The 24306-nt window shown below is 36.2% G+C and overlaps 1 protein-coding gene across 2 annotated transcripts in view; it reads left to right on the top strand.

Annotated features, from left to right (window-relative positions):
* LOC149239151 (UvrABC system C protein, putative (DUF3411)) overlaps positions 1 to 24306 on the top strand; it is a 158533-nt gene that overhangs the window by 60530 nt on the left and 73697 nt on the right. For both annotated transcript variants that reach the window (XM_089373334.1, XM_089373335.1), the window contains exons 3-5: positions 5817 to 5948; positions 6050 to 6103; positions 6265 to 6309. In XM_089373334.1, coding sequence (XP_089229460.1) covers positions 5817 to 5948; positions 6050 to 6103; positions 6265 to 6309 — 231 coding nt within the window. The remainder of the gene's footprint in view (positions 1 to 5816; positions 5949 to 6049; positions 6104 to 6264; positions 6310 to 24306) is intronic.

Here is a 24306-nt window from a genome sequence, read left to right as displayed (position 1 = left end):
TCTAAGGTTAGATCGAGGGACATCTTCCATTCGTGATAGTCAGAGTTCTCACGGAGCTTGTCTTTGGCAGGGAAGAGTGTTGAGGACCCCATAGTCCTTTTAGGATAGCCTTGCCAATCTTCTCTTCAGTGGTTTCTCTTTCTCTTGCTCGGGCTCTGTCTTCACCTCAGCTTTGAACCATGTTAAGTTATGGTATGTTCTATGCTTAGAGCAGTTTACTTCCTTTTATTATTATTATCCACAAATTAGCAATCACCTATACAGTAAGTAAAGTGCAGATAGAACGTTAAACAATCGACAGAAAACAAGCCAAGACAAGAGACACAAGATGTGGCGGCTAGCCAGGGACAAACCCCAATATGGGGAAACCCTTTGATCAAATCTTCCTTTATCTTCAATAATTCAGCAGAGAGAAATAGTACATAAATATGATTTACATCAACAGCAGCTAACCCTAGATTAGCGGCATAAGCGACATCAGTGACATTAGTCAATATCTGTCAGTTCATCTAGATCAGCGACATCAGCGACATTAGCGGCATCAGCATCATCAGCATCACCAGCATCAACATCATCGGCATCATCGGCATCACTGGCATCATCAGCATCACCGGCATCAGCATCATCGGCGTCACCGGCATCATCGACATCACCGACATCATCAGCATCATCGGCATTACCAACATCCGCATCATTAGCATCACTGGCATCATCGACATCACCGGCATCATCAGCGTCATTGGCATTACCGATGTCCGCATCATTGGCATCACCGACATCACCGGCATCACCGACATCATCGACATAACCAGCATCATCAGCATCATCGGCATCACCTGCATCAGCATCATTGGCATCATCGGCATCATCGACATCAGCAGCGTCCTTCCTTCCACACGTGTGAGAGAAGAGTCCCTTTCTGCGCAGTATGAGAAGAGCCTCTTTTCTGCGCAGGAGAGAGAGAGAGAGATGTGATGAGATGTGTGTGTCCAAATGAGGAAAGACCTCCTGTATTTATACACAACTGTTGATGATTGAATAGATGCGACTGTTGGGCTTCTGAGCCTACATGAGTTGCTGGTCGGCTTGGTAATTATTCCATAATCAAAATAAATTCATATCTCCATAAATACTTATCGGAATCGGATGATCTTTAGATCAATCCTACACCTCTCGACAAGAGGAATCTAGTAAAAATATTATCAGCCATGAATAAGATGACCCACATGGAGTTTGGCCCTAGTTGCCAATTTTTACATCCATGCCCTAGTACCCTACGTGCTCTTGATTATTGGGAGTCTCCCCTACATAGAGGGCTTGGTTCTCTTAATTAAATACAAGTTCAATACCCTAGTACATGACAAAGTCCAATGGAAACATTGCAATCCCCCCAATATTGAAATCCTAAAAAACAGATAAGTTTGTTGGATTTTGAGTGAGATCTAAAGTTCTACTTTCTCCATATGAAATCCATTGAGGGCGAAACCACTCTCAAACATCCTAAGTCATTTCATGGTAATGTTAAAAATTTAAGTAAATGATGAAAATGAAAAATAAAGGAGAATGTCACTTTTACTTTAAGAATTTAATATTACCATGAACTGCGTGTCAACACTAGGGCCATAGGCTTGAACATTAGGCTGCCCCACTCAAAAAATCCTCTTTTTTATAACTTGAGAGGCATCTAGAAGCATCCAAAAGATATTTTAGTCACCCAATAAAAAGTTAGAAGCGAAAAAATAAAAAAAAAATACAAGAAAAAGTCAAGTTAGAAGAGGAAACTCCGTTTTACGGCTTGGAAACTCGTTTCCAGCCATACTGGCCACGTTTCCTCCTCGAGAAATGGGCCAGTACGGTCAAGAACGAGTTTCTAGGCTCTACGATACGAGTTTCCTCGTTTCTGTTTCGTTTTCGGTCGGTAAGGGACCCTTCTCCAACGTTTCTTGCAACCTAGCATTAAACTTAGGAAATTTGGGTTTGGGAGTCTTAAACGCAGTTTTGACCCCTCAAAGTATATCAGAGTAGAAATTTGAGGGTGAGAGGTGCAAATTTTATTACTCATACCCTATACAACTTCTCTAGACATCACTTATTACATTACAAATATACAATTTTTATCGCAATTTCCGCCTTACCAAAAATCTAAAATATTAAAAAATGACTACCTAGACCTAACCAAATTCCATGAAATTTTTTGTGTGATCTAGTATGGTAATATACATCGACTCTAGACACTAGGACTCACCCAAGGCCTCACCATCAAGCCGTACTCCGACTTTGGGGTATATTTGGAGGAAAAAAACTCAATTAATTATTAAGTCTTGGTAGGGAGATGATAATTAAGCAAGTGAAAAAAACCTTCCAGAGTAATATTCACTTGTTCGCAAGGTCCCAAGCTATCTAGGTCTGCTACAGATTCAAAACTCATAATTACTAGCATCACTTATTACAATTCCCCTTACGGTGTGGAATCTGAGTACAAGAGAAAATGATGAGAAGTAGACGTAGAGTTTAAAAACTCTTGTAGTCTGATGATATCTGATGGTCCAAGTGTCCTTTGGTACATCCTTGGGCATGGAGTCTTCATATAATCATCAGGTGCCACGCCAGTGGTCAACAAGCCCTAACTCGCCATCTGTGATAATAGAATCACAAAGGGAAACCCGAGAGTAACCTAGATAAGCAGTAGTTAGACAACACATTGTTAAATAAATCTAGTAACCTTAGAACTTGAATAGACTGAGTAGATTACGATTGGTTGTCAGACTATTGAATATTGATAGTACAAATCTAAACTATATTGGTGAATTAGTGGTTGAATGTTCTTTGGGCAGTCAACCTTCATTATTGTGAATTGTTGAAGAATCAAATTTGTTGTTACATGAATGTGCACTACTGTTGATAATCTTTTTGATTTATAGAAAAGGAGATCCCTAAGGGAAAAATCCCTTTGGGACATTATACTATTATTGTGGTATTGGAGCTAGCTCATCATGCGAGCTTGTGAGCATTTGGGTTGATGTCAGTGACCCAGGGTCTTGAGGGAAGACTTCAATGGAGGACAAGCAGTTTTGGGAAAAAACAATGCAAACTATGGATGCCTAATGGCATCAGCACTAAGAGCTGATGACTTAGCTTTTTGCCCCACTTGTGAATAATGCAGGCAACAATCACCATGTTCTTATTCAGTTTAATACCCCTAAACAAACTAGCATTGGGGTCAGATTACAGGGATCAAAGATTGCAAAATATCACATACCCGTGACTCCCAAGATTGAACATGCACCTGAATTGGAGGATAAAGGAACACAACGGAGAGGAATCATAAGAAATTGGAATGATTTTTGGACTAACCTACTGTGACCTTCATCAGTGTCTAGTGAAGGGGACAAACCTTTCAAATATCTAGTGTAGTAAGAGTAATCACGGTTCTACAAGCAACAAGATTCAAAATAAGTATGGGAATGATGAGAAGTCTGAGCACGATTTATCTATTGAACATAATCTAGCCAATAATGTTGCATTTTCGTGTTTAGTTGGTGGGAATCATGAGTTTGAATCCCAAGGTATCTCAATGAAGGAAAAGGAAGAGGCTGAAACCAATAGCCAGCTTGAAAAGAGTGGAGGCAGTAACTATTCTCAATAAATTCCTCTATAATCAATCTGCTGACCTAGCATTCTGGGATTGGAGGGTGTTCAGTGCCACATCATTAGAATTCCATCACACCTACCCTCAACTCAGTTCCTCAGCCTGGATATGTTCGTGAATCAGTAGTTCAGGGAGTAAGTAATGTGATCACCAGTTTGGAAGTAGACACGGCTTCAATCCATTTTGAAGATAGATGAATTTGAAGCAACCTTGGAACAAAATGTCTTTGCTAGCAGTAAAGACAACGTTGGCATGAAACAACCATCCAAGGATTTTAAAGCCACCCTTAACAATGAGGTATCAACTATTCAAGAGGAAGTTCCTGGTACAAAATCCAAGGAGACCAACACTGATATCAAAATAGGAAGTCCTAGTGAATCAGAGCCACTTAAGCAGATAAATGACAAGTGTATTAATGATAAATCTGGTGCCACGTCCAACCCCACAAGTTGTGATAATATAGTAGCTGACTTCAACAAATAGAGCAGCACAAAAATTGAAAAAGATAATTTTGCTAACCCCACAAATTTGAAGCTTTATCAAAAATTTAAAGGAGGGCAATCTATGTTGCAGGAAACGTGGGGTAGGAGGGCGTTTCCGTACGGAAACGAGCACGAAACGCTGAAACGCGTTTGGTACGGCCCTGAAACGTGTTTTAGGCCGTACTTCCATGTTTCACGAAACTGAAACGTGGCCAGTACGGCCTAAAACGCGTTTCAAGGCCGTACGACCCACGTTTCAGCATTTACTTGTGTTTTTTTTTTTATTTTTTTGTTTTTGTTTTTGCTTTCTAATCTATTCTTACATTAGCCTAGTGACTTCTAGTTGCTTCCAGATGCCTGTCTAAAGTTATAAAAGTGAACTTTTGCCCTAGTGTTGATATGCAGTTCATGGTAATGTTAAATTCTTAAAGTAAAAGTGATATTCTCCTTTATTTTTCATTTTCATCCTTTTACTTAAATTTTTAACATTACCATGAAATGACTCAGGATGTTTGAGAGTGGTTTCGCCCTCATTGGATTTCATATGGAGAAAGTAGAATTTTAGATCTCACTCAAAATCCAGCAGACTTTCTGTTTTTCAGGATTTCAGGATTGGGGGGATTGCAATGTTTCCATTGGATTTGATCATGTACTAGGGTATGGAACTTGTATTTAATCGAGAGAACAAAGCCCTCTATGCAGGGGAGATTCCCAATAATCAAGAGAATGTAGGGTACTAGGGTATGAAACTTGTATTTAATCAAGAGCACTAAGGTCATTCGACTATGTAGGAGGAGACTCCCAATCAAGCACGAGACAAAAAATCAGAAATTTCTCGTGGCTGATTTTGGATATTTCTATTTTCATTATGTGATTATTCATGAGTAAATGTGATGTAAATTTAGATACTTATAGTTTATGCATTGACAATTGACAATTTTATCGTAATGTAATAAATTAGAATGTATCATATATGCTTTATGATTGCACATAATTCTTAAATGTCCTAATATATATATATATATATATATATATATATATATATATATATTCGCGTTTCCCCGTTTCCAAAATTTGGGGAGGTCGCGTTTTGTATCGCTTCCCGTTTCGGAAACTCGTACCCGTTTCCCCGTTTCGTGCTACCTTGAGGGCAATGTGACGACATTTTTGAAAAATCTTTAACAAAAGTTATGTACTTGAAAGAAAAAATAAAGGGATGCCCTTCTCTCATAACTGAGGTATAGGACAGTTGGGATAATGAAAGCAGCAACCTTGAAATACATAGCAATCTTTATTTGTTTCTTAGGCAAAAGGAGGAACAAATAGAACAATTTGCCAAAAGTGAAACTTATAATGTTCAAGAAATTATATCACCTAATAACTATAATGATAAAGCTCAAGAGGCTATGATCTTTTAATGTAGTTTTTATTTTTGAGTGCATCCTCTTAGTCAATGCAGTTATATTTTCAGTGCATTGAGGTTAAGTATTATGCTTTTTCTGATTTCAACTCTTTTTTACAGTTTATTGTATAGTTCTTTTTAAATTTTCAAATTATTAACAGGTGACCATTTATGTATCATTATTCTTGACATCATTGTATCTGGATAACATTGTATCAAGTTCTGATTTATAGAATGTTTCTTATTTCTGGTTCTTATGAAGATTCCTTGTTTACACTTTCAGGTCATGGCAATAGTTGCAGATTTTATGCTTGTATGGCTTCCTGCCCCAACCGTTTCCCTACGTTCATCTCTTTCTGTACAGGCTGGATGGCTATCCAAATTGTTTTATAACTGCCCTGATAATGCTTTCCAGGTGAATACTTTTCACTGTTCAAATAATGGTTTGATGGCAATGTGATAAAATAAACTTCGTTTCAAATTTTTAAAGGATTGTCCTTTTAAATAATGCATCAGGTTGCCTTGAGAGGCACATCATATTCATTCCTTCAACGAGTAGGAGCGATTGTGGTAAGAATGTAACACACTTGCTTTTGATCAATGTTTAGTAGTTTACCTGTTATTCCTGAAAGTTATTTGTGGTTCTTGAATGATATTTTTTTTGGTTAATTATTTTATTGCAATGAGAGATGTTTATTTATCAGAATGTAACTAGCTTTAACTTCTTGCAGCGTAATGGTTCAAAATTATTTTTAGTGGGGACTTCAGCATCCTTGGTAAGGACTACCAGACTCAGGCATTTTTGTCTTGAGATATCCAAGATTTTTTGCTTATATTGTTCAAGCCTAAGACAGTCTTTAAGTTGCTGCTTAGGATATATTTAGTAATAGTTGATTTTCACAAAAGCCATGCTAATGAATGTATCGTATGTTATACCTGAAATGATAGCAGAGTTGCATGTTTTTTTATCATGACAGAATCTCTGCACGAATGCCACAATCTTTGTTTAAAGTAGCTTTTTTTTTGTGACATGCGCTTGAAGCAAACATTATTGCAGGACAACCATACTGTAGTATCAGTGAAAGAGTTGCCTACCCATTAGCCTTAATATAAATCTATTGGAACAAACTGTTATGGATCTGTCTCCCTATCACTAAAGCACATTCCCAAACAAAATTGTTAAGAGGATTTGCATACAATTGCACTCACATAGTCACTATGTGGATGATAGTAATAAACCGATACCATCCTATTAGAACCCTTGAGTGAGATGATCCGTTATGGAATTCAGCAAAGCTCCCTTGCAGTGTCAATCCCCTGTGGCTAACGCCCCTGTATGTTAATCATCATTTCCCTATTGGAGTTGGGCTCACTGTTTTGTTGTTTGGTTAACTTTACCATAACTAGTTTACTCCCACACGATATCAAAATATAAAAGGGTCACAAAAGGACATACCTTGATGAAATAAGAAAAAATAACATCCCTCCATACAACTTCAAATTAATGGTCTTTATAACTCTTAACTCGAAGGAGAAAGTGGGAAAAACTTTGAAAAGGAAGTCAAAAGTAGCATTTGACTACCTCTTTAAGGCCATAAAATTAGACTTGGTTGTGCAAGGAAAATCCCTCATGGAAAACCCTCCAAGTACCTCCCCATGATCCATGGATGGTAAATGGGGTATGATACCACCTAAACTAGCATTCTAAGTCACATGACACAAGGACATGGGACATGGAGGACATGAGAATATGTAACGAACAAAGTTCGTATACTTAACGGAATATTCAAAATATTTGAAATATGTAAATATCCATTTATAGGACAAGCAATGTTTATATAAGAATGTTGAATATACAAGAGATATATATACCTAGGTGGGTAACCATTCATGAACGGTCATGTCTTTTGATACATGCCTCTTCAATATACTAATCATTATTAAGTATTAAAATTTATATTCATAACATTGCCTTCCTCTTCAGAAAAGCTTTATCCTCAAAGCTTATTGCTAACAAGGCGTGTCATTTGTTCTTTGTCTTGTAATCTATTCGTATCTTTCAGAATTCATTAGGTTTTCATGTTTGATGATACAAGATGATAAGATCCTCTGAGTGATAAACAAAATTGTCGAACTGAGAAGGGATCTGACCATCCTAAATCAATCTTCCGTGGAACTTTGCAATTATTTGATAGTTGGGATTAATTGTTATCGTAAGACTGGATTGTGCAGACATCAACATTCTTCGGTGTTGAAAAAGTGTAACTAGGTTCGGTATTCATAATGACATGTAATTGTGATTTTTGTAAATGATGTAAAGAAGAAAAATAAAATTATTATTATGCTTGCTTCATGGGTTTCACGAGCAAGAGATTTTATTTTTAGTGGCCCCCATTGAGAGCCTTTAGGATTTGTCATTAAAGTCAAAGAGTTAATGTCATGTATGAAGAACCCTTCTTGGGGATATTGACAAATGTATATGAGTCTATAAAAGTGTCTAGAAGCACTCGAATGCCAAGCACTAGTCCTCCTCTTCATGTCGGACTTAAGATGAAGTATAAGATCAAGTCGACTCACCTATTTGGAGACAAAACCCTTCATAAGAACAAGTTGACTTATTTATGGGACAACCACTATAAATAGGCGTGTAGAGGATTCACATTTCACAGTGAAATTCAGATATATCTCTGAGATTTTCGGGTGAACAAAAGCAGTGATAAGTGCGGATACAATCACAGAAGGAACTCAAGTAAGATGATGAGGGAGAAGTGAAGAAGTTTGAGGGCTAATTACAAGAACATTGGTTCAAATTTCAGAAGGAAAGTCTTGGTATCATAGCAGAAGATCACAGATCGACCACGGTATATACGCACAGTTCGGTGCTATAATGATACCACAGTTAGGTGTTATGTATACCATAGTTCAGTGTAGTCATACCACAATTCGGTGCTAATGATACTATCATACTATAGTTCAATATTACATAGTAAAACAGTCTCTATACTGCCACGAAGAGAAGGTCACAACTAGTATGAGATCTTGATGCTTCTACTATGATAAGATCAAGGTAGAATTATATGGATAAAGATCTCAGTTCAGTGGCGATGCTTTCAATGATACCGAGAAGTAGTCTCAGTGCTAAGGAGGTCGAAAGTGTAAGGGGAGTCACGAAGAAGAAAGGAGCAGAAGGCAATGTCTTGGTCTTGGAGTGGCTAATAGGTCAAGGGTCTTGGTCTTGGTATTCGTCAATTGGAATCTCTATAAGAAGAATTTATGCGGGTTTTCCTCTTAAAGAGAGAGGTTTTGGCCCTGGCTGATAGCGTACATTCTGTGTCTCTTGTCTATTTATGTTCATGCATTGGTTACTGTTTGATGAAGAAGAACGCTAATAATCTAAGAAGAAGAAGATTTTAATCAAAAGAAGTAAAAGGCATTTACAAGCAGTTACTAATCGAAGAGAAATCACCTAATGCTAATGCCCTAGATTTCTCAACACGGTATCAGAGCTATGGTGACAAAGTCAATGAAGGGCATCTCATCAAGGGACACTGAAGGATCGAATCTTGAGAAAGACATCGAAGCAAGTTGAAGTATATCAAATTGAAAGTTCAAAGATCTACATTGAAGAGTCAATCTAGATTCTATAGATCAAAGAAGAAAGTTTACTTCAAAAGAAGTCTTGGGATCTTCAATCAAATCAAGGTAACTAGAAGTCTACATCAACAAAAGTTTCGGATTCTCTAAGTCATCATTAAAAGACCACAAAGTTCCTCATCAGGTTGAAGAGATCTACAATGCAAGGTAGCCCAAAGTATAGAAGCATTTCTAGGACTAAGATTACGTCATCTTGGAGAAAGTCGGAACCCTAGAAGCATTTCTGATCTGCACTCCTTCACCATCGAGAAGTTGAAGTATCTTGAAGGCTAGTTATCCAAAGAAGGCTAAAAACATTGCCATAATCTTCAAAAGGCTATAAGGCAAGTTCCCTCTCATTGAAGCAAGGACACCTCCCTTATCCTTAAAAAAGATCATCCGAGGAAGCATCAAGACATTCATCAAAGGGAGCTAGATCAAAGTCGTTGTCATCATAAAAGGGGCAATCTACTTTTATTGAAGAAGGGATTTCATTTGGAAGAAGATCATCCAAAAGGGCACTAATCCATCTTCATCAACCACCATCAAAGGGATCAAGTTGAAGATTTCATATTCACTTGTCAGGTAAGTATCTTTCGTTCTATAATCTAATATAGTAAAATGACTTCGTTTTGCAAGGAGATTTATAAGCTGGTTGGGTCATCGAACTTCCTTGCATGGAAAAGGGGGATAAACACAGTCCTTGAAGAAAGTGAAGCCATTTCAATGGAAAAGTCTCCAAACCATCCGAAGGTCAAGCATCATTTAAATACATGGAAAGGGATCGAAGGGCTCAAGGGATTCTTATGAAACCAGTCAAAGGTCCCCTCATCCCAATATAGCAGGATTGGAGACATCAAAGAGATATATGATAAATTTGTAGAACTATTCTCTAAAGATGCGATAAAGAAGGTCATATCACTTAGATCCGATCTACACAAATTGAAGGTATTAAAGGATAAAAGGTTATCTTCATAAGATCTCAATTGTAAGATCCAGGAGAGACAATCTTCATTGTTCTAAATGCACTAACTAATGAACAAGGTAACAAATGTCTATGAAGATAAGAAGGCTGTCCCATTTAACAACTTTTGGTTTCTATGCAAGATAGAAGAAGACAGGTTGAGAGCAAAAAGTATTCAGACATTTGTCGAAAGTAAAGAAGAACATAGCTAAGATTCAATACTATGAGCACAATAGGAAAGATTGTCCCAAGCTCAAAAGGGGAAATAACAAGGAAGATAAAGAAGAAGTCCATTTCACCAAAGAAGTGGAGGAAGCTGAAAGAGGAAAAGCATTAGAAGCAAGAGCTCGTGACATCACCATAAGGAAGCGTGAAGGACAACTGGAACAAAATCTATGGCAGTCAACTGTGAAGGTTATAGCTCTTGGGAACCAAATTGGAAACTAAAGGAAGGGAAGAAGTCATCCAGGATAAGACTCATCATACATCAAGTCAAAAGGAAACATCTACTAGATAGCGATATGCAATATCTTCAAGGTTTTTAGATGGAATCCTCATCGGAGGGTTCACTGATCTAGAAAGAAAGCAAGTGCTTCATCAGGAATTCCAACTTGTGGAATTCATAGAATGATGGTATGATGACATAAGAGATGAAGTAGATCAAGGGATTGAAGCTCTTTTCAATCAAGGAAGCTGTTGAAAGAAGCCTAGATAAATGAGGTATGTATGCTTGTATGCAATTTTATAAAGTCATGTTGTATGGTTGCAGGTAACATAGATCACTGCTTGAGAGGCATGATCAAAGGAAAGGAATCTCCTCCTATGAGAGGACGCCGGAAGGCATGGGTCACACTAGATGAAATCAACATGATATGTCCTCATATGAAGTATGAGGTGGTTGTCTACAATTGAGGAACTCTGATTGGAAGCTCCTGGGAATGAAATGTGTGAAGAAAGGAAGGAAGGAAGAGATTGTGAGATATGCAACCATGGTAAAGGCAATCAACATCCGGAAGACCGAGAAGATTTGACTAGGAAATCTCCCAAAGAGATATAAAGACTCTGATGGAAGTCTGAAGAAGGAAAGAAGAACATAACTAAGATTCAATACTATGAGCAAAACAGGAAAGATTGTCCCAAGCTCAAAAGGGGAAATAACGAGGAAGATAAAGAAGAAGTCCATTTCACCAAAGAAGTGGAGGAAGCTGAAAGAGGAAAAGCATTAGAAGCAAGAGCTCGTGACATCACCATAGGGAAGCATGAAGGACAATTGGAACAAAATCTATGGCAGTCAACTGTGAAGGTTATAGCTCTTGGGAACCTCATTGGAAATTAAAGGAAGGGAAGAAGTCATCCAAGACAAGTCTCATCATACATCAAGTCAAAAAGAAACATCTACTAGATAGGGATATGCAATATCCTCAACATTCTCGAATGGAATCCTCATCGGAGGGTTCACTGATCTAGAGAGAAAGCAAGTGCTTCATCAGGAACTCCAACTTGTGGAATTCATGGAATGATGGTATGATGACATAAGAGATGAAGAAGATCAAGGGATTGACGCTGTTTTCAATCAAGGAAGCTGCTGAAAGAAGCCTAGATAAATGAGGTATGTATGCTTGTATGCAATTTTATAAAGTCATGTTGTATGGTTGCAGGTAACATGGATCACTGCTCTATCTTGAGAAGCATGATCAAAGGAAAGGAATCTCCTCCTATGAAAGGACGCTGGAAGGCATGGGTCACACTAGATGAAATCAACATGATATGTCCTCATATGAAGTATGAGGTGGTTGTCTACAATTGAGGAACTTTGATTGGAAGCTCCTGGGCATGAAATGTGTGAAGAAAGGAAGGAAGAGATTGTGAGATATGCAATCAACATCCGGAAGACCAAGAAGGTTTGACTAGGAAATCTCCCGTAAAGATATGAAGACTTTGATGGAAGTCTGAAAAAGATGAAGACCCTTGACAATGGATATCTTTGAGAGATATGTCAACATGTATGCAGGATGTTGATGCAAACTGAAAGATGTCATGTCGAAAGACCATCACAAAGGTAATTTTGATTTAAGTTTTCAGTTCTTATTTTTGAACAAATATTTGGATGGGCTTATGCAAAACTGCCAAAGGAAGAACTGTGGATGTTTTCCCAAAGGACCATGTAGAAGGATGTAAAATCCTTCCGAAGAAAATGGTATGAAGAAGGCAGCATGACATGAAGCAAAGCCAAATCTAGATAGATGGATCGCTTTTTGATGAAAGGAATGATGACATGACTGACTCATGGATGAAAGTGATGGATGGTCTGTGCCCTATGTAAAAGTCCCAAAAGATGAAGACTCTGTGACAAAGAAATTCTTGACATCGAAGGAAGGAGTTCTTCAAGCAATTGGATGCTTTAGGTCCCTAATTAAGAGGGAGCCTGAAAACAAGTTTCTTACCTAGAAGAAACTCGGAAATTCCTAAGCTAAGAGGGACCTAGGTACATTCCTTCTGGAGGAATGAGTACATTCCTTTATTGGAATTGATATGTCCTCCCTAATTGAGAGGGAGAGATAGCCACATCATTTTGGTATTCACCTGGGAAGACAAAATGGAGGATTGGATAATCATCTGTCATCCGATACTGTTTGAGGATGAGATAGGGCATCCAAGACAAGAGTAGTCGTAGAGGACCGATATTCTTTGAGGACTAGCTATCCAAGATAAGAATAGTCCAAAGAAGGTCATACCTCGTGAACACCTGGGTGGAGTATGTACCTTGAGAGACAATGATTATGGTGTCTATGAATCATTGGTCTTGCCAACATTGTGCTCTGATTATGTGGATAAAGCTGTTAGTCAAGGCCTTGCTATGTGACAATGCTGGTTAATATGATGCTATACAGATGGGTTACCAATCCGACTCTTCTTATGAGAAATTCTTTAGATTGAGAATGACCAAGTACCCTTATGAATACCTCCCTAGTTAAGGGGGAGTGTTGAAAAAGTGTAACTAGGTTCGGTATTCATAATGACATGTAATTGTGATTTTTGTAAATGATGTAAAGAAGAAAAATAAAATTATTATTATGCTTGCTTCATGGGTTTCATGAGCAAGAGCTTTTATTTTTAGTGGCTCCCATTGGGAGCCTTTAGGATTTGTCATTAAAGTCAAAGATTCAATGTAATGTATGAAGAACCCTTCTTGGGGATATGACAAATGTATATGAGTCTATAAAAGTGTCTAGAAGCCCTCCAACGACAAGCACTAGTTCTCATCTTCATGTCGGCCTTAAGATGAAGTATAAGATCATGTCGACTCACCTATTTGGAGACACAACCCTTCATAAGAACAGGTCGACTTATTTATGGGACAACCACTATAAATAGGCGTGTAGAGGATTCACATTTCCACAGTGAAATTCAGATATATCTATGATATTTTCGGGTGAATAGAAGCAGTGATAAGTGCGGATACAATCGCAGAAGGAACTCAGGTAAGATGATGAGGGAGCAGTGAAGAAGTTTAAGGGCTAATTACAAGAATAGTGGTTCGGATTTCAGAAGGAAAGTCTCGGTATCATAGCAGAAGATCACAGATCGAACAAGGGTATATAAGCACAATTCGGTGCTATAATGATACCACAGTTTGGTGTTATGTATACTATAGTTCGGTGTAGTCATACAACAATTCAGTGCTAATGATACTATCATACTATAGTTCAGTGTTACACAGTAAAATAGTCTCTATACTGCCACGAAGAAAAGGTCACAACTAGTATGAGATCTCAGTGCTTCTACTATGATAAGATCAAGGTAGAATTATAAGGATAAAGATGTCAGTTCAGTGATGAGGCTTTCGATGATACAGAGAAGTAGTCTCAGTGCTAAGAAGGTCGAAAGCGGAAGAGGAGTCACGAAGAAGAAAGGAGCAGAAGACAATGTCTTGGTCTTGGAGTGGCTAATAGGTCAAGGGTCTTGGTCTTGGTATTCGTCAATTGGAATCTCTATAAGAAGAATTTGTGCGGGTTTTCCTCTCAAAGAGTGAGAGGTTTTGGCCCTGGCTGATAGCCTACATTCTATGTCTCTTGTCTATTTATGTTCATGCATTGGTTACTGTTTGATGAAGAAGAACACTAATAATCTAAGAAGAAGAAGATTCTAATCTAAAGAAGTAAAAAGCATTCACAAGCAGTTACTAATCAAAGAGAAATCACCTAATGCTAATGCCCTAGATTTCTCAACATTTGGAACATAAGTCTATTTTTGCTCTAAATTATACAAATACATAGATTGATTGAGATGTCTGCTCTTGTGATTTAGATGTTGTAAAGGTGTTCTTATGATTTGATTTTCCCTTATCATGCATGTGGCACTTTCCTGATTTACTTCAGGTGCTGATGTTGTTGAGTTGGTTACAAAATCTTGACCTGGAATTTTTACCGTTTGGACTGTAACATCTAAATATGTTTTTCCTTCCACTAGTTTGTCATCTTCTTGAGTTGTGATATTGAATAGATCGGTATTTGTTCCCTTTTTCTTCAACTTGGATTTTTACATTTGAAGACTTCGATACATTTTTCATGATAAGTTTCTCTAATTTGTTCTTCAATGATTTCTTATCATTTTTAATTTTCTTAATGAGTGAGTAGACTTTGATTATGATTTCTGAGACGTAAGAGTTCTTTAGTTTTTGATTCATCAACTTTATTTTCAGTGTTTTGATGTTCAATCTTTTCATTTTTTAAATCTCTGATTTGTTCTAATAACTTTTGATTAAGGGGCTTTAAGTGGAAAATTTCGTCTTCCTTCTATGATAGATTCTTGTTGAATTTTTTCTCGAGATATGCCTTTTCTTGTGTAATTTTTTATTTGTAGCTTAGGACTTAATGTCAATGTTCCACTAAGACTTCAAGACAGGTAGATGTACAAGGGGGACGTGTGGGAGTACCCTCAAATTTTAGGGAAATTTAGGGGGGACGGGGAGGCATCGGGGTATATAATTTTTTCTTTTTCTTTATATATATATATATATTTCAAATTCATATTCAATAATGAAAGCATAAATACAATGATACATACATAATTGAATTAAATAATGAAAAACATTGATCCATACTCATCATCCTGATTCCTTACTAATACATACATGATTCATTCATAGACCACGAGATTCAATAATGAAATACACTGATCCATGTTCATCATTCAGTGTTCACCATTCTAGAATCTACATTGATTTAAAAATTGAATTCATCTATCATCATTCTAGATTATGAATTTATTTAAAATTAAAATTCACCATTCATCATTCTAGATTCTGAATTTATGTAAAATTAATTCATCATTCTAGAATCTAATTAGTACTAAGAAAAATAAACTATAGTAGATACTGAAATATGAAGGCTGGAATAGTAAATTGATATAACTAAAACTCAAAAATAGTAGTGTGATGAGTCAAAAAGTCACTCTAAAGTACATAGAGGGCTTGGTGCTCTTGGTTACATACTAATTCCATACCCTTATACATGGCAAAATGCAATGAAAACATTGCAATTCGTCGAATCTTGAATTCCTGAAAAACTGTAAAGTTTGCTGGATTTTGAGTGAGATCTAAAATTCTACTTTCTCCATATGAAATCCAATGAGGTCAGAACCAACTTCAAACACCCTGAATCATTTCATGGTAATGTTTAAAATTTAAGTATAAGGATGAAAATGAAAGATAAAGGAGAATGTCACTTTTATTTTAAGAATTTAACATTACCATGAATTGCATCGCATTAATAGGGAAATATGGTCAAATACTAGGTTTCCCATGTCATAAATCATTGTTTACAAGCAAAATTAAGGGGGGACGCATAGCCCATTTTGGGGGGCGTCCCCTTTTTGGGGAGTTGTGTCTTCCACACTAGGGAAATGTCCCCCCCCTGTGCGTCTCCCCACGTTTCCCCAAAAGGAGGACATGGGGAAACACTTCCCCAAACATCTTTTCGTCCTAGGTGCGAGGGGTGTGCGCACTTGACTCTAGGGGACTCATTCCCGTGGAACACAACGTAATGACCTTTGCAAGTAATTTTTGACTATGGTCCCTTAGACACAAAATTTCTTCATCATTTTCTTTTGACTTGTTGTAAAACATATCTTTGAGATCTTTATGATTTTTTTCTAATACCTCGATTTTTTGTTCAAGTTCTGCGAGTTCTTCCTATAATACTTTCATTTGCATATGCTCATTAACTTGAAGGCCTTCCATACTAAATAATTTCCCACATGTTGAACAATGTATTTCACAATTTTTATGAATCCACTAATACCCAATTTCCGTTTAACAAAAGACATTTACTCCAAAATGTTGACTTATATGTGGAATTCATATTCCATTTTTCTTCACTTCTTTGAAGTATATTTCCTTGTAATTTATAATCTATAATTAATTTTGGCTTCTTATATATATATATGAACAAACTTTGGAATATAATATTGTATCCCCTTTTTAATAAATTATAAATACCTTAGGAAATTTATTCATTTTTAATTTCATTTTTCCCCACTGAAAAATCGTAATTTCTATTATGTTGAAAATGAAAATTACATGCAGTAGGTGTCCAAACTTCGAAGGCATTAAAAAAAGAGGCTGTTTTGTAACAACCTTTTAGCCATCAATGTTCATGAGTTATCATCCTATAGTGATCACAAAAAAAACCATGTACAAAAAGCATGTCCAGAGCGCTGTTTATACCTCATAGCTCTTTGGATATGTACAATAATAGAGTCAATGTTGCACGAAGCGAAGACTTTTTTGGAAGCGAAGCGTCGGAAGCGTCATTTTCCAAAAACCTAAGAATCGAAGCATCTCGAAAGCGTCTACTATATATATATGTATATTTTTTTTTTGCATTTAGATTAAAAAAACATCAAAAATACCAAATTAGTTGTAGAAGATATGAAAACATGCATATTTGTACATAAATCAAGATAAATATGGCATCCATTGTACATCAATGATTGATTATTCAAGCATCAACCATCTAGAATCTAGATTCTTCTCCTCTTGCCTAGCCTTTACTTCCTACCTCGATTGTCTAGGGATATTAGTCAATGTTACCCAATTTTGATCAACCTACCTAATCCAAGCCTTAAAATATGGTAGAAAAAGCTTAGCATGCTTGATCAATGATTTTGACTTGATTGAAAGGTAATTTTTTGCTAAGCCCATGAGAAAGGAGTTAAACAATTAACACCACCAACATTAGGGTACATATAGGTCTTGGTGCTCTTGATTAAATGCCAATCACATATCGTCATATATGATATAATCTAATGAAATGCCACAATCCCATTGATCTCGAATTCCTGAATATGGTTAAGTCTACTGAATTTTGAATAAGATATGAAATTCGATTTTCTCCATATGAAGTTCGATGAGGCTGGAACCACTCTCAAACATTTGGAGTCATTTCAGGGTAATGTTAAAAATTTAAGTAAAAGGATGAAAAATACTTTAAGAATTTAATATTACCATGAGGGAGCATCTAGGAAGCATCTAAGGAGCATCAAGGGAGCACATTGGGAGTGTTCGGGAAGCCCCAACCCAACCTAAGTTGGAACAAATTATTATTATTATTATTATTTTAAATCGGGGCCCCGCGGAACTACATATCACCCTCTAGATCCGCTCTCGATCTGCACAGATCCGTGCTTGAACCTCCACGGATCTGCGGTAGATCCTGAAGATCCGTAGATCGAGAATCCGGAATCATGGATTGGACTTGCACGATTTCGGATTTCCAGGAATCACCTCAAAACGACATTGGATCCACGGTTCCCTCGGAGGATCACCTAGGGATCTGTACATGCGGTTCTGGCCTTGGATCCTTGGGGTGGGGGGAGGATCGTGCAACACTAGGTCAGAATCATGACTCGAAGATGCCCATCTTTCTATGCAGGTTAGTGTACTTGACACAGTGATGTTAAGCCCTATACAGGTCAAAGTACAAGACATAGAGAGATGCTCACAGGACCATTCTCCCTATACAAGTCAGTGTACAAGACTCAGGGTAAAAACCCTATATAGGTCATAGTAAAAGACACAGGGAGAATGATTGTCCACAATGTTGATCATTCTCCCTCTTCAGGTCACACTGACTCAGGGACTACAACCCTATCTAGGTCAGTGTGACACAGGAAGAATAACATGATCTAAGAAGATCTTTGCTCCCTCTCAACTAGAGAGGCAATCTCCTCAAGTCCAATTATCTCTAAAATATACAACTTCCTCCAGGGAGAGATTTTTATCAGCTGTCTGTTTATCAGTGGAGATATATTGGAGCTTACCGCTCCTTTCTGCACAATGTCACAAATGTAGTGATACTTGGAAATTTGGAATTAGTCTATTGGTTTCTCAAAAAGATTCATGCAGTTTCAATTATCACAGAATATCACTGTGGCCTCCAAACACTTCGACAAGCAATATCAGAAGGCAAATTGCTTCTTGAGTCACTACACATGTTGCTACTCATTCTGCCTTAGCAGAACTATCCAAGAACCATAGCAATAAAAAACAACCCTATGTTGTATCATCAATACCTTAGACTTAGTCAGAGAATCCCAACAGCCTAATCATCATTAGCAATAGGCAATAGTCATCATTACCATAAAGGTGTTAGTTATAATCCAACACAACAAATACATTACAGTCAATCAACTACCTGTACAAAAATGAATTAACAGAGCAAGAGTCAGTTCTCGTAGTTTCATTATCCTGGAAGTTGTCATGAGCAACCCAAGCTTCTGCAGGATTTTGATAATAAGCTTCCCTTGCTCAAGGGAGACTTTATTAGACTTATAACTCAAGATTCTTCATATCCACTTCAACAACCATCTCCCTCTTTCATTGAAGAACCAGGTCTTCAAAACCTTGATAGATATGCATCAAATGTTTTAATTATCCTGGAAGTTGTCATGAGCAACCCAAGCTTCTGCAGGATTTTGATAATAAGCTTCCCTTGCTCAAGGGAGACTTTTTAGACTTATAACTCAAGATTCTTCATATCCACTTCAACAACCATCTCCCTCTTTCATTGAAGAACCAGGTCTTCAAAACCTTGATAGACATGCATCAAATGTTTTGATGAGCCAATCGATAGACTTTATCAATTTAGCAGCAGAGCTTTACCAGGTTCCACATCATGCAGATGGTCATGGATACACAAATTTCATAATACTAGATCTCATCAAGGAGTTTATCAAGCTTCATATTCTCAATCTTGTGTAGAATCAAGATTCTTTAACCAACTCCCACCGCTTCAACAACATCCTTCATAAAGCTTCTTCATATTATGGAAGTCACAATAGACTATACAGTTTTAAACCTGTTGATTCTGCCTGCTCCCTCTGAGTCTAATGCTCATCAATCATCTTGCCATCCTATTCTTCTATCAATTGCCAAGACCAAGGCAATCCTTATTATGTACCTGCAATTCTCATCGAGAGGTCAATGAAGAACAAAGAAAGCCAAGCAAGATATACAAGGACAAGAGATGAAAAATGAAACAATCGCAGAAATAATCAAGAAGATACTTATCTCTGGAGAGTGTATCGACTCCCTCTTAATCTTGGTCTTCTTTCATCCAATCATCAAATCTGCCTCGTTCACCTCACCATCAAATAACTAAGGTTTCTTCTTTCAAGCGGAAGCAATCATTCCTAGGATTCATTCCACAAACCCTATAATTTAATAATTCCTCAAATTTTGTCTAGGGTTTATAAAACCTGAATATGTGACACTCGTCCTTGCATTAGCATAATGAAATGGTCAATGTAGGATTTGTCCACATATTCTAGATTAAACTCTTGCTAGGATTTTCAAACACTAAACGCTTACAACCCTAAGGACAACCCAAGCCATGCTTCGGCATCTTAGGCCTTTTTCAAGTGTACGGATGCCATTAGATAACAATAGAGATACCCTGGTGTCAATAATTGTAACATCATCATACTAATACTTCAATCAAATAATTTTCACCTTGCTGGGGTTTTATAAAAAACTTTTGTCATCAGATGTCAAAACAATCTCCTTATCACCATGTATAAGGAATGACTTCATCACCCTCTATTACCTAAAACAAGGACTATGGGTTCTGCTTTGATATTTTGGATAATCATCATCGTAATCTTCTATTTCAAGCATGATGTCGATGAAACCTTTTTTTCTAGAATCTAGATGAATCCTTTGCAGTGTAAGGAAAGCAAGTACTCAAGCTTGGAATCTTGAATTTCAGTGCAAGTCTTTTGTCACATCAATTAATCAGATATTCACATGGCTCTCTCACCCTTCAGTACTCAAAACTTCCATGACTTTAGATAGTACTGTATCTTCAAATGGCTCAGTACTGTATTCTGATTTAGCTTCTGCAATTATACTAAGACAATTTGATTATGACACTTGGTATCTCTTTTATTTCCAGGCAGGCTGACAGAGATATGAATCTTGGACTAGAGTTTATGACGTAACACATTCCAAGCCTCCATACTTTTGCAACAGACTTTGATCCTTCCTTAAGATCCAACCTTAACCAGTAATAGATCTAAGGGAGAAACAATTTAGATCTGTCACCACTGGACTAGAATCAATGTCACAAAGCTCATATATGATACCACAGAGATTATATCTACCAACAGAAAGTTTGGATTTGTCGTCACAAAGCTCAGATTTGTCACAGTTCTTGGATCTATATTACTGAATTTGGATCTGCTACCATAGAGCTAGGATATGCCAACACAAAAATAGGATAATGTCACAGAACTCGAATCTGATACCACAGAGCTAGGATCTGGTACCAAAGAACTCAGATCTATGTAATAGAATTTAGATCTGACACCACAAATTTTGGATCTGCCAATAAGGAACTCGATCTATGTCAGAAAGTTTAGATTTTTCACCATCAATCTTGGATTTGCCAACAAGGAACTCAGATCTGTTGCCCTAGAAATTGAAAAAAGACCCAATAATTTGAATAGAGATGATGGTTGGAATATTAGTAGAAGTTGGGTCCCTGTCCTGTCCTCCTAGTCTTTTAGGCTTCTTTTTGGGATTTATTTTGTTTGTTTGTTTATCTATGTAGGTATTGGCATCCTTTTTATAGTATTTGTTGTTGATTTATTCTTCACTAGAGTTTATTTTCTTGATCCTTCGTGTTTCTTCTGTATTTTATCATCCTTTTCGTTCTTAACTCCTTTTAGTATTTTTGTTATTTGTTTAATGGGCCTCAACCCCATATTTTATTGTTGCCCCTATTTTGTTTATTGATTGCTTTTTCTTGAATATATATATAATTTTTATTTTTATTTTTTATTATTATTATTTATATATATATTTCTTTTGACTTCCGTATATTTTTGTTTTATTTTATTTATTTTTCCATTAGTTATTTTTAATTTAGTTTATTTTATTTCCATTAATTATTTTATTTATTAAATGATCTTGTCTCGATTAGGGTCTTGACTCATTTTTATAATTTTTGACTTCCCTCTTTGTTTAGAGTTCGACTTTGATTTTTTTGTTTGTTTGTTTAATTTAAATATTATTTTTCAAAAACTAGCTGTATAGTGGTTACTTGTTAATATTTGATTTTAGTAAATTAATAAACTAATATCATAATTTAAATATTAGTTTTCAAAAACTAGTAATATTTGGTATCATAATTTAAATATTAGTTTTCAAAAACTAGTAATATTTGGTTTTAATAAACTAATTTATATATTATTTTTCAAAAACTAGCCATTTAATATAGTCGTTACTTATTAATATCTTAATAAACTAATATCATTATTTAAATATTATTTTTCAAAAACTAGTAATATTTGGTTTTAATCAATGTTACTTGGGAGCGGGAGCGGGAGCGGGGAGCGGGAGCGAAAACGGGAGCGGGAGCGACCATTTTCAGAAGCTCCCGGTTTGGGAGCGAATCCCGGAGCGATTTTTTAAAAATATATATATTTTTATATTTTTTAATTTTTGATACATATATGTCAACAAAAACATGTAGAATGATGAATTAGATATAAAAAACATAAAAAAGCATAGATTGAACCATATAACAACAATCATCTAGAAGTTATAATCTTCATCAACCACGTCCGCAAGTTAGTAACATAGTAACATACAACATATTGAGTCTCATGATTCATCAATCTTAAAGTTTCAAGCTTTCAAAATTCAATATATAACATTTACCATCATTGATCACCAAAGTTGTACTTGTAAGCTAAGTGTAACCATTACAACAAATAATATCTAACATGAAATGAAATGTTATAAAATGAAATGAAATGAAACAACTTTCAACTTTCATGAAGCATCATATTCATAATTCATTACTAATGAGTTATAATTGCCAACTTCAAACTTAAATTGTCATATATTGTTTAAAAAAATATCATAATAAATATGAAAGAGTCAATAGTTATAAAAGCTACTAGAAACTAGAAAAGAGAAGTAAATCTATTATCTATTTCTTATGCTTGGGCCTCTTGCCACCACGAGAAATGTCTAATTTTTTAGTCTTGTTGCAAAATCAGGATCTTTGTCATTAATATCACCCTCCAAGCATTAATATCCAGAGGTATCTTTGTCATTACCTTTGTATCTGTATAGGGATCTTTGTCATTAATAGCACCCTCTAAGCATTAACATAAGATAGAAAAAGCATAGCATGTCAAGTCAAGATTTTGTTTGAGTGATGCGTACATTTTTAGAAGGGTCATGATAGAGGAGTTCGACAACCAATGTCACTAACATCAAGGTACATAGAGGGATTGGTACTCTTGATTAAATATGAGTTCCATACCCTAATACATGACAAAATTCAATGGAAACATTGCAATCCCCCAATCCTGAAATCCTGAAAAACTGATAAGTCTGCTGGATTTTGAATGAAATCTAAAATTCTACTTTCTCCATATGAAATCCAATGAGGACGAAACCACTCTCAAACATCCTGAGTCATTTCATGGTAATGTTAAAAATTTAAGTAAAAGGATGAAAATGAAAATTAAAGAAAATGTCACTTTTACTTTAAGAATTTAACATTACCATGAATAGCATATCAATACTAGGGCCTAGACTTGATCATTAAGTTGCCCCACTCAAAAACTATTTGTTTCTTTCAAAAAAAATTGCATTTCGAACATTACTACAAAAAAAAAATGCAAAAAAAGGCAAAACGCTCCCGAAAACGCTCCCGAAAAGGCAGGGAGCGAAATTTTTTTTAGGGAGCGCGCTCCCGAAATCGCTCCCTTTTCGGGAGCGATTTCGGGAGCGCGCTCCCGACCCGCTCCCGAGTCGCTCCCGCCCGGAGCGCGGATTGGGAGCGGGAGCGGGGGGGGGGGGGCGCTCCCCGCAACACTGGTTTTAATAAATTAATTTAAATATTATTTTTCAAAAACTAGCCGTTTAATTTTTTTGTTTGTTTGTTTGTTTGTCTAATTGGGTCCCAAGGAAAAATCGTAATCTTTCATTAGATTTGAAAAATTACATATAGTAGATGCTTGACAGCATATGCATCAATTGTCTTTGTCAAATATGTCAAAATAACCATTTTTGTAATGGCTGAAAAAAGAAACATAATCACCACGTAGGGTGATATCCAGAGTGTGTCTAATATGTGTGTTCAAAAACTGTGAGATCTAGAATATGTACACTACGTAGGGTGACCTCATATATAAAACTAGCCGTTTAATATAACCGTTACCTATTGATATATTTTTTAATAAATTAGTAAACTAATATCATTATTTAAATATTATTTTTCAAAAACTAGCCGTTTAATATAGCTGTTACTTAATAATATTTGCTTTTAATATATTAATAAATTAATATCATAATTTAAATATTATTGTTCAAATATAGCCGTTACTTGAAATTATGTGTCTACATTTCTCTTTATTTAAGCCTTTGCCATGGTTTGCCTCTTCATCTGGCCCTGATGATGAACCACACTTGTTGGTTCGAAACGTGTTGGCCAAAAATTTCTCTTATGTGATTTCTACCAAAAGACTTTGCTTAATTCATTATGGATCACAGAAGCCTGAATACAGAAAATACCATTGACTTGTTTAATCACTAATGATATCGAACATTTGCTATAGAATACATATAGATGCTACAAAATTCGAATCAGGGCTTCAT

This window comes from Pinus tabuliformis, chromosome 8 (assembly GCF_031772625.1).
Source record: "Pinus tabuliformis cultivar Carrire ecotype Pingquan chromosome 8, CPIR1, whole genome shotgun sequence".
In the NCBI taxonomy this organism is placed as follows: domain Eukaryota; kingdom Viridiplantae; phylum Streptophyta; class Pinopsida; order Pinales; family Pinaceae; genus Pinus; species Pinus tabuliformis.
The sequence above is the reverse complement of the archived record's forward strand: the minus strand, read 5'-3'. Positions and strand labels throughout refer to the sequence as shown.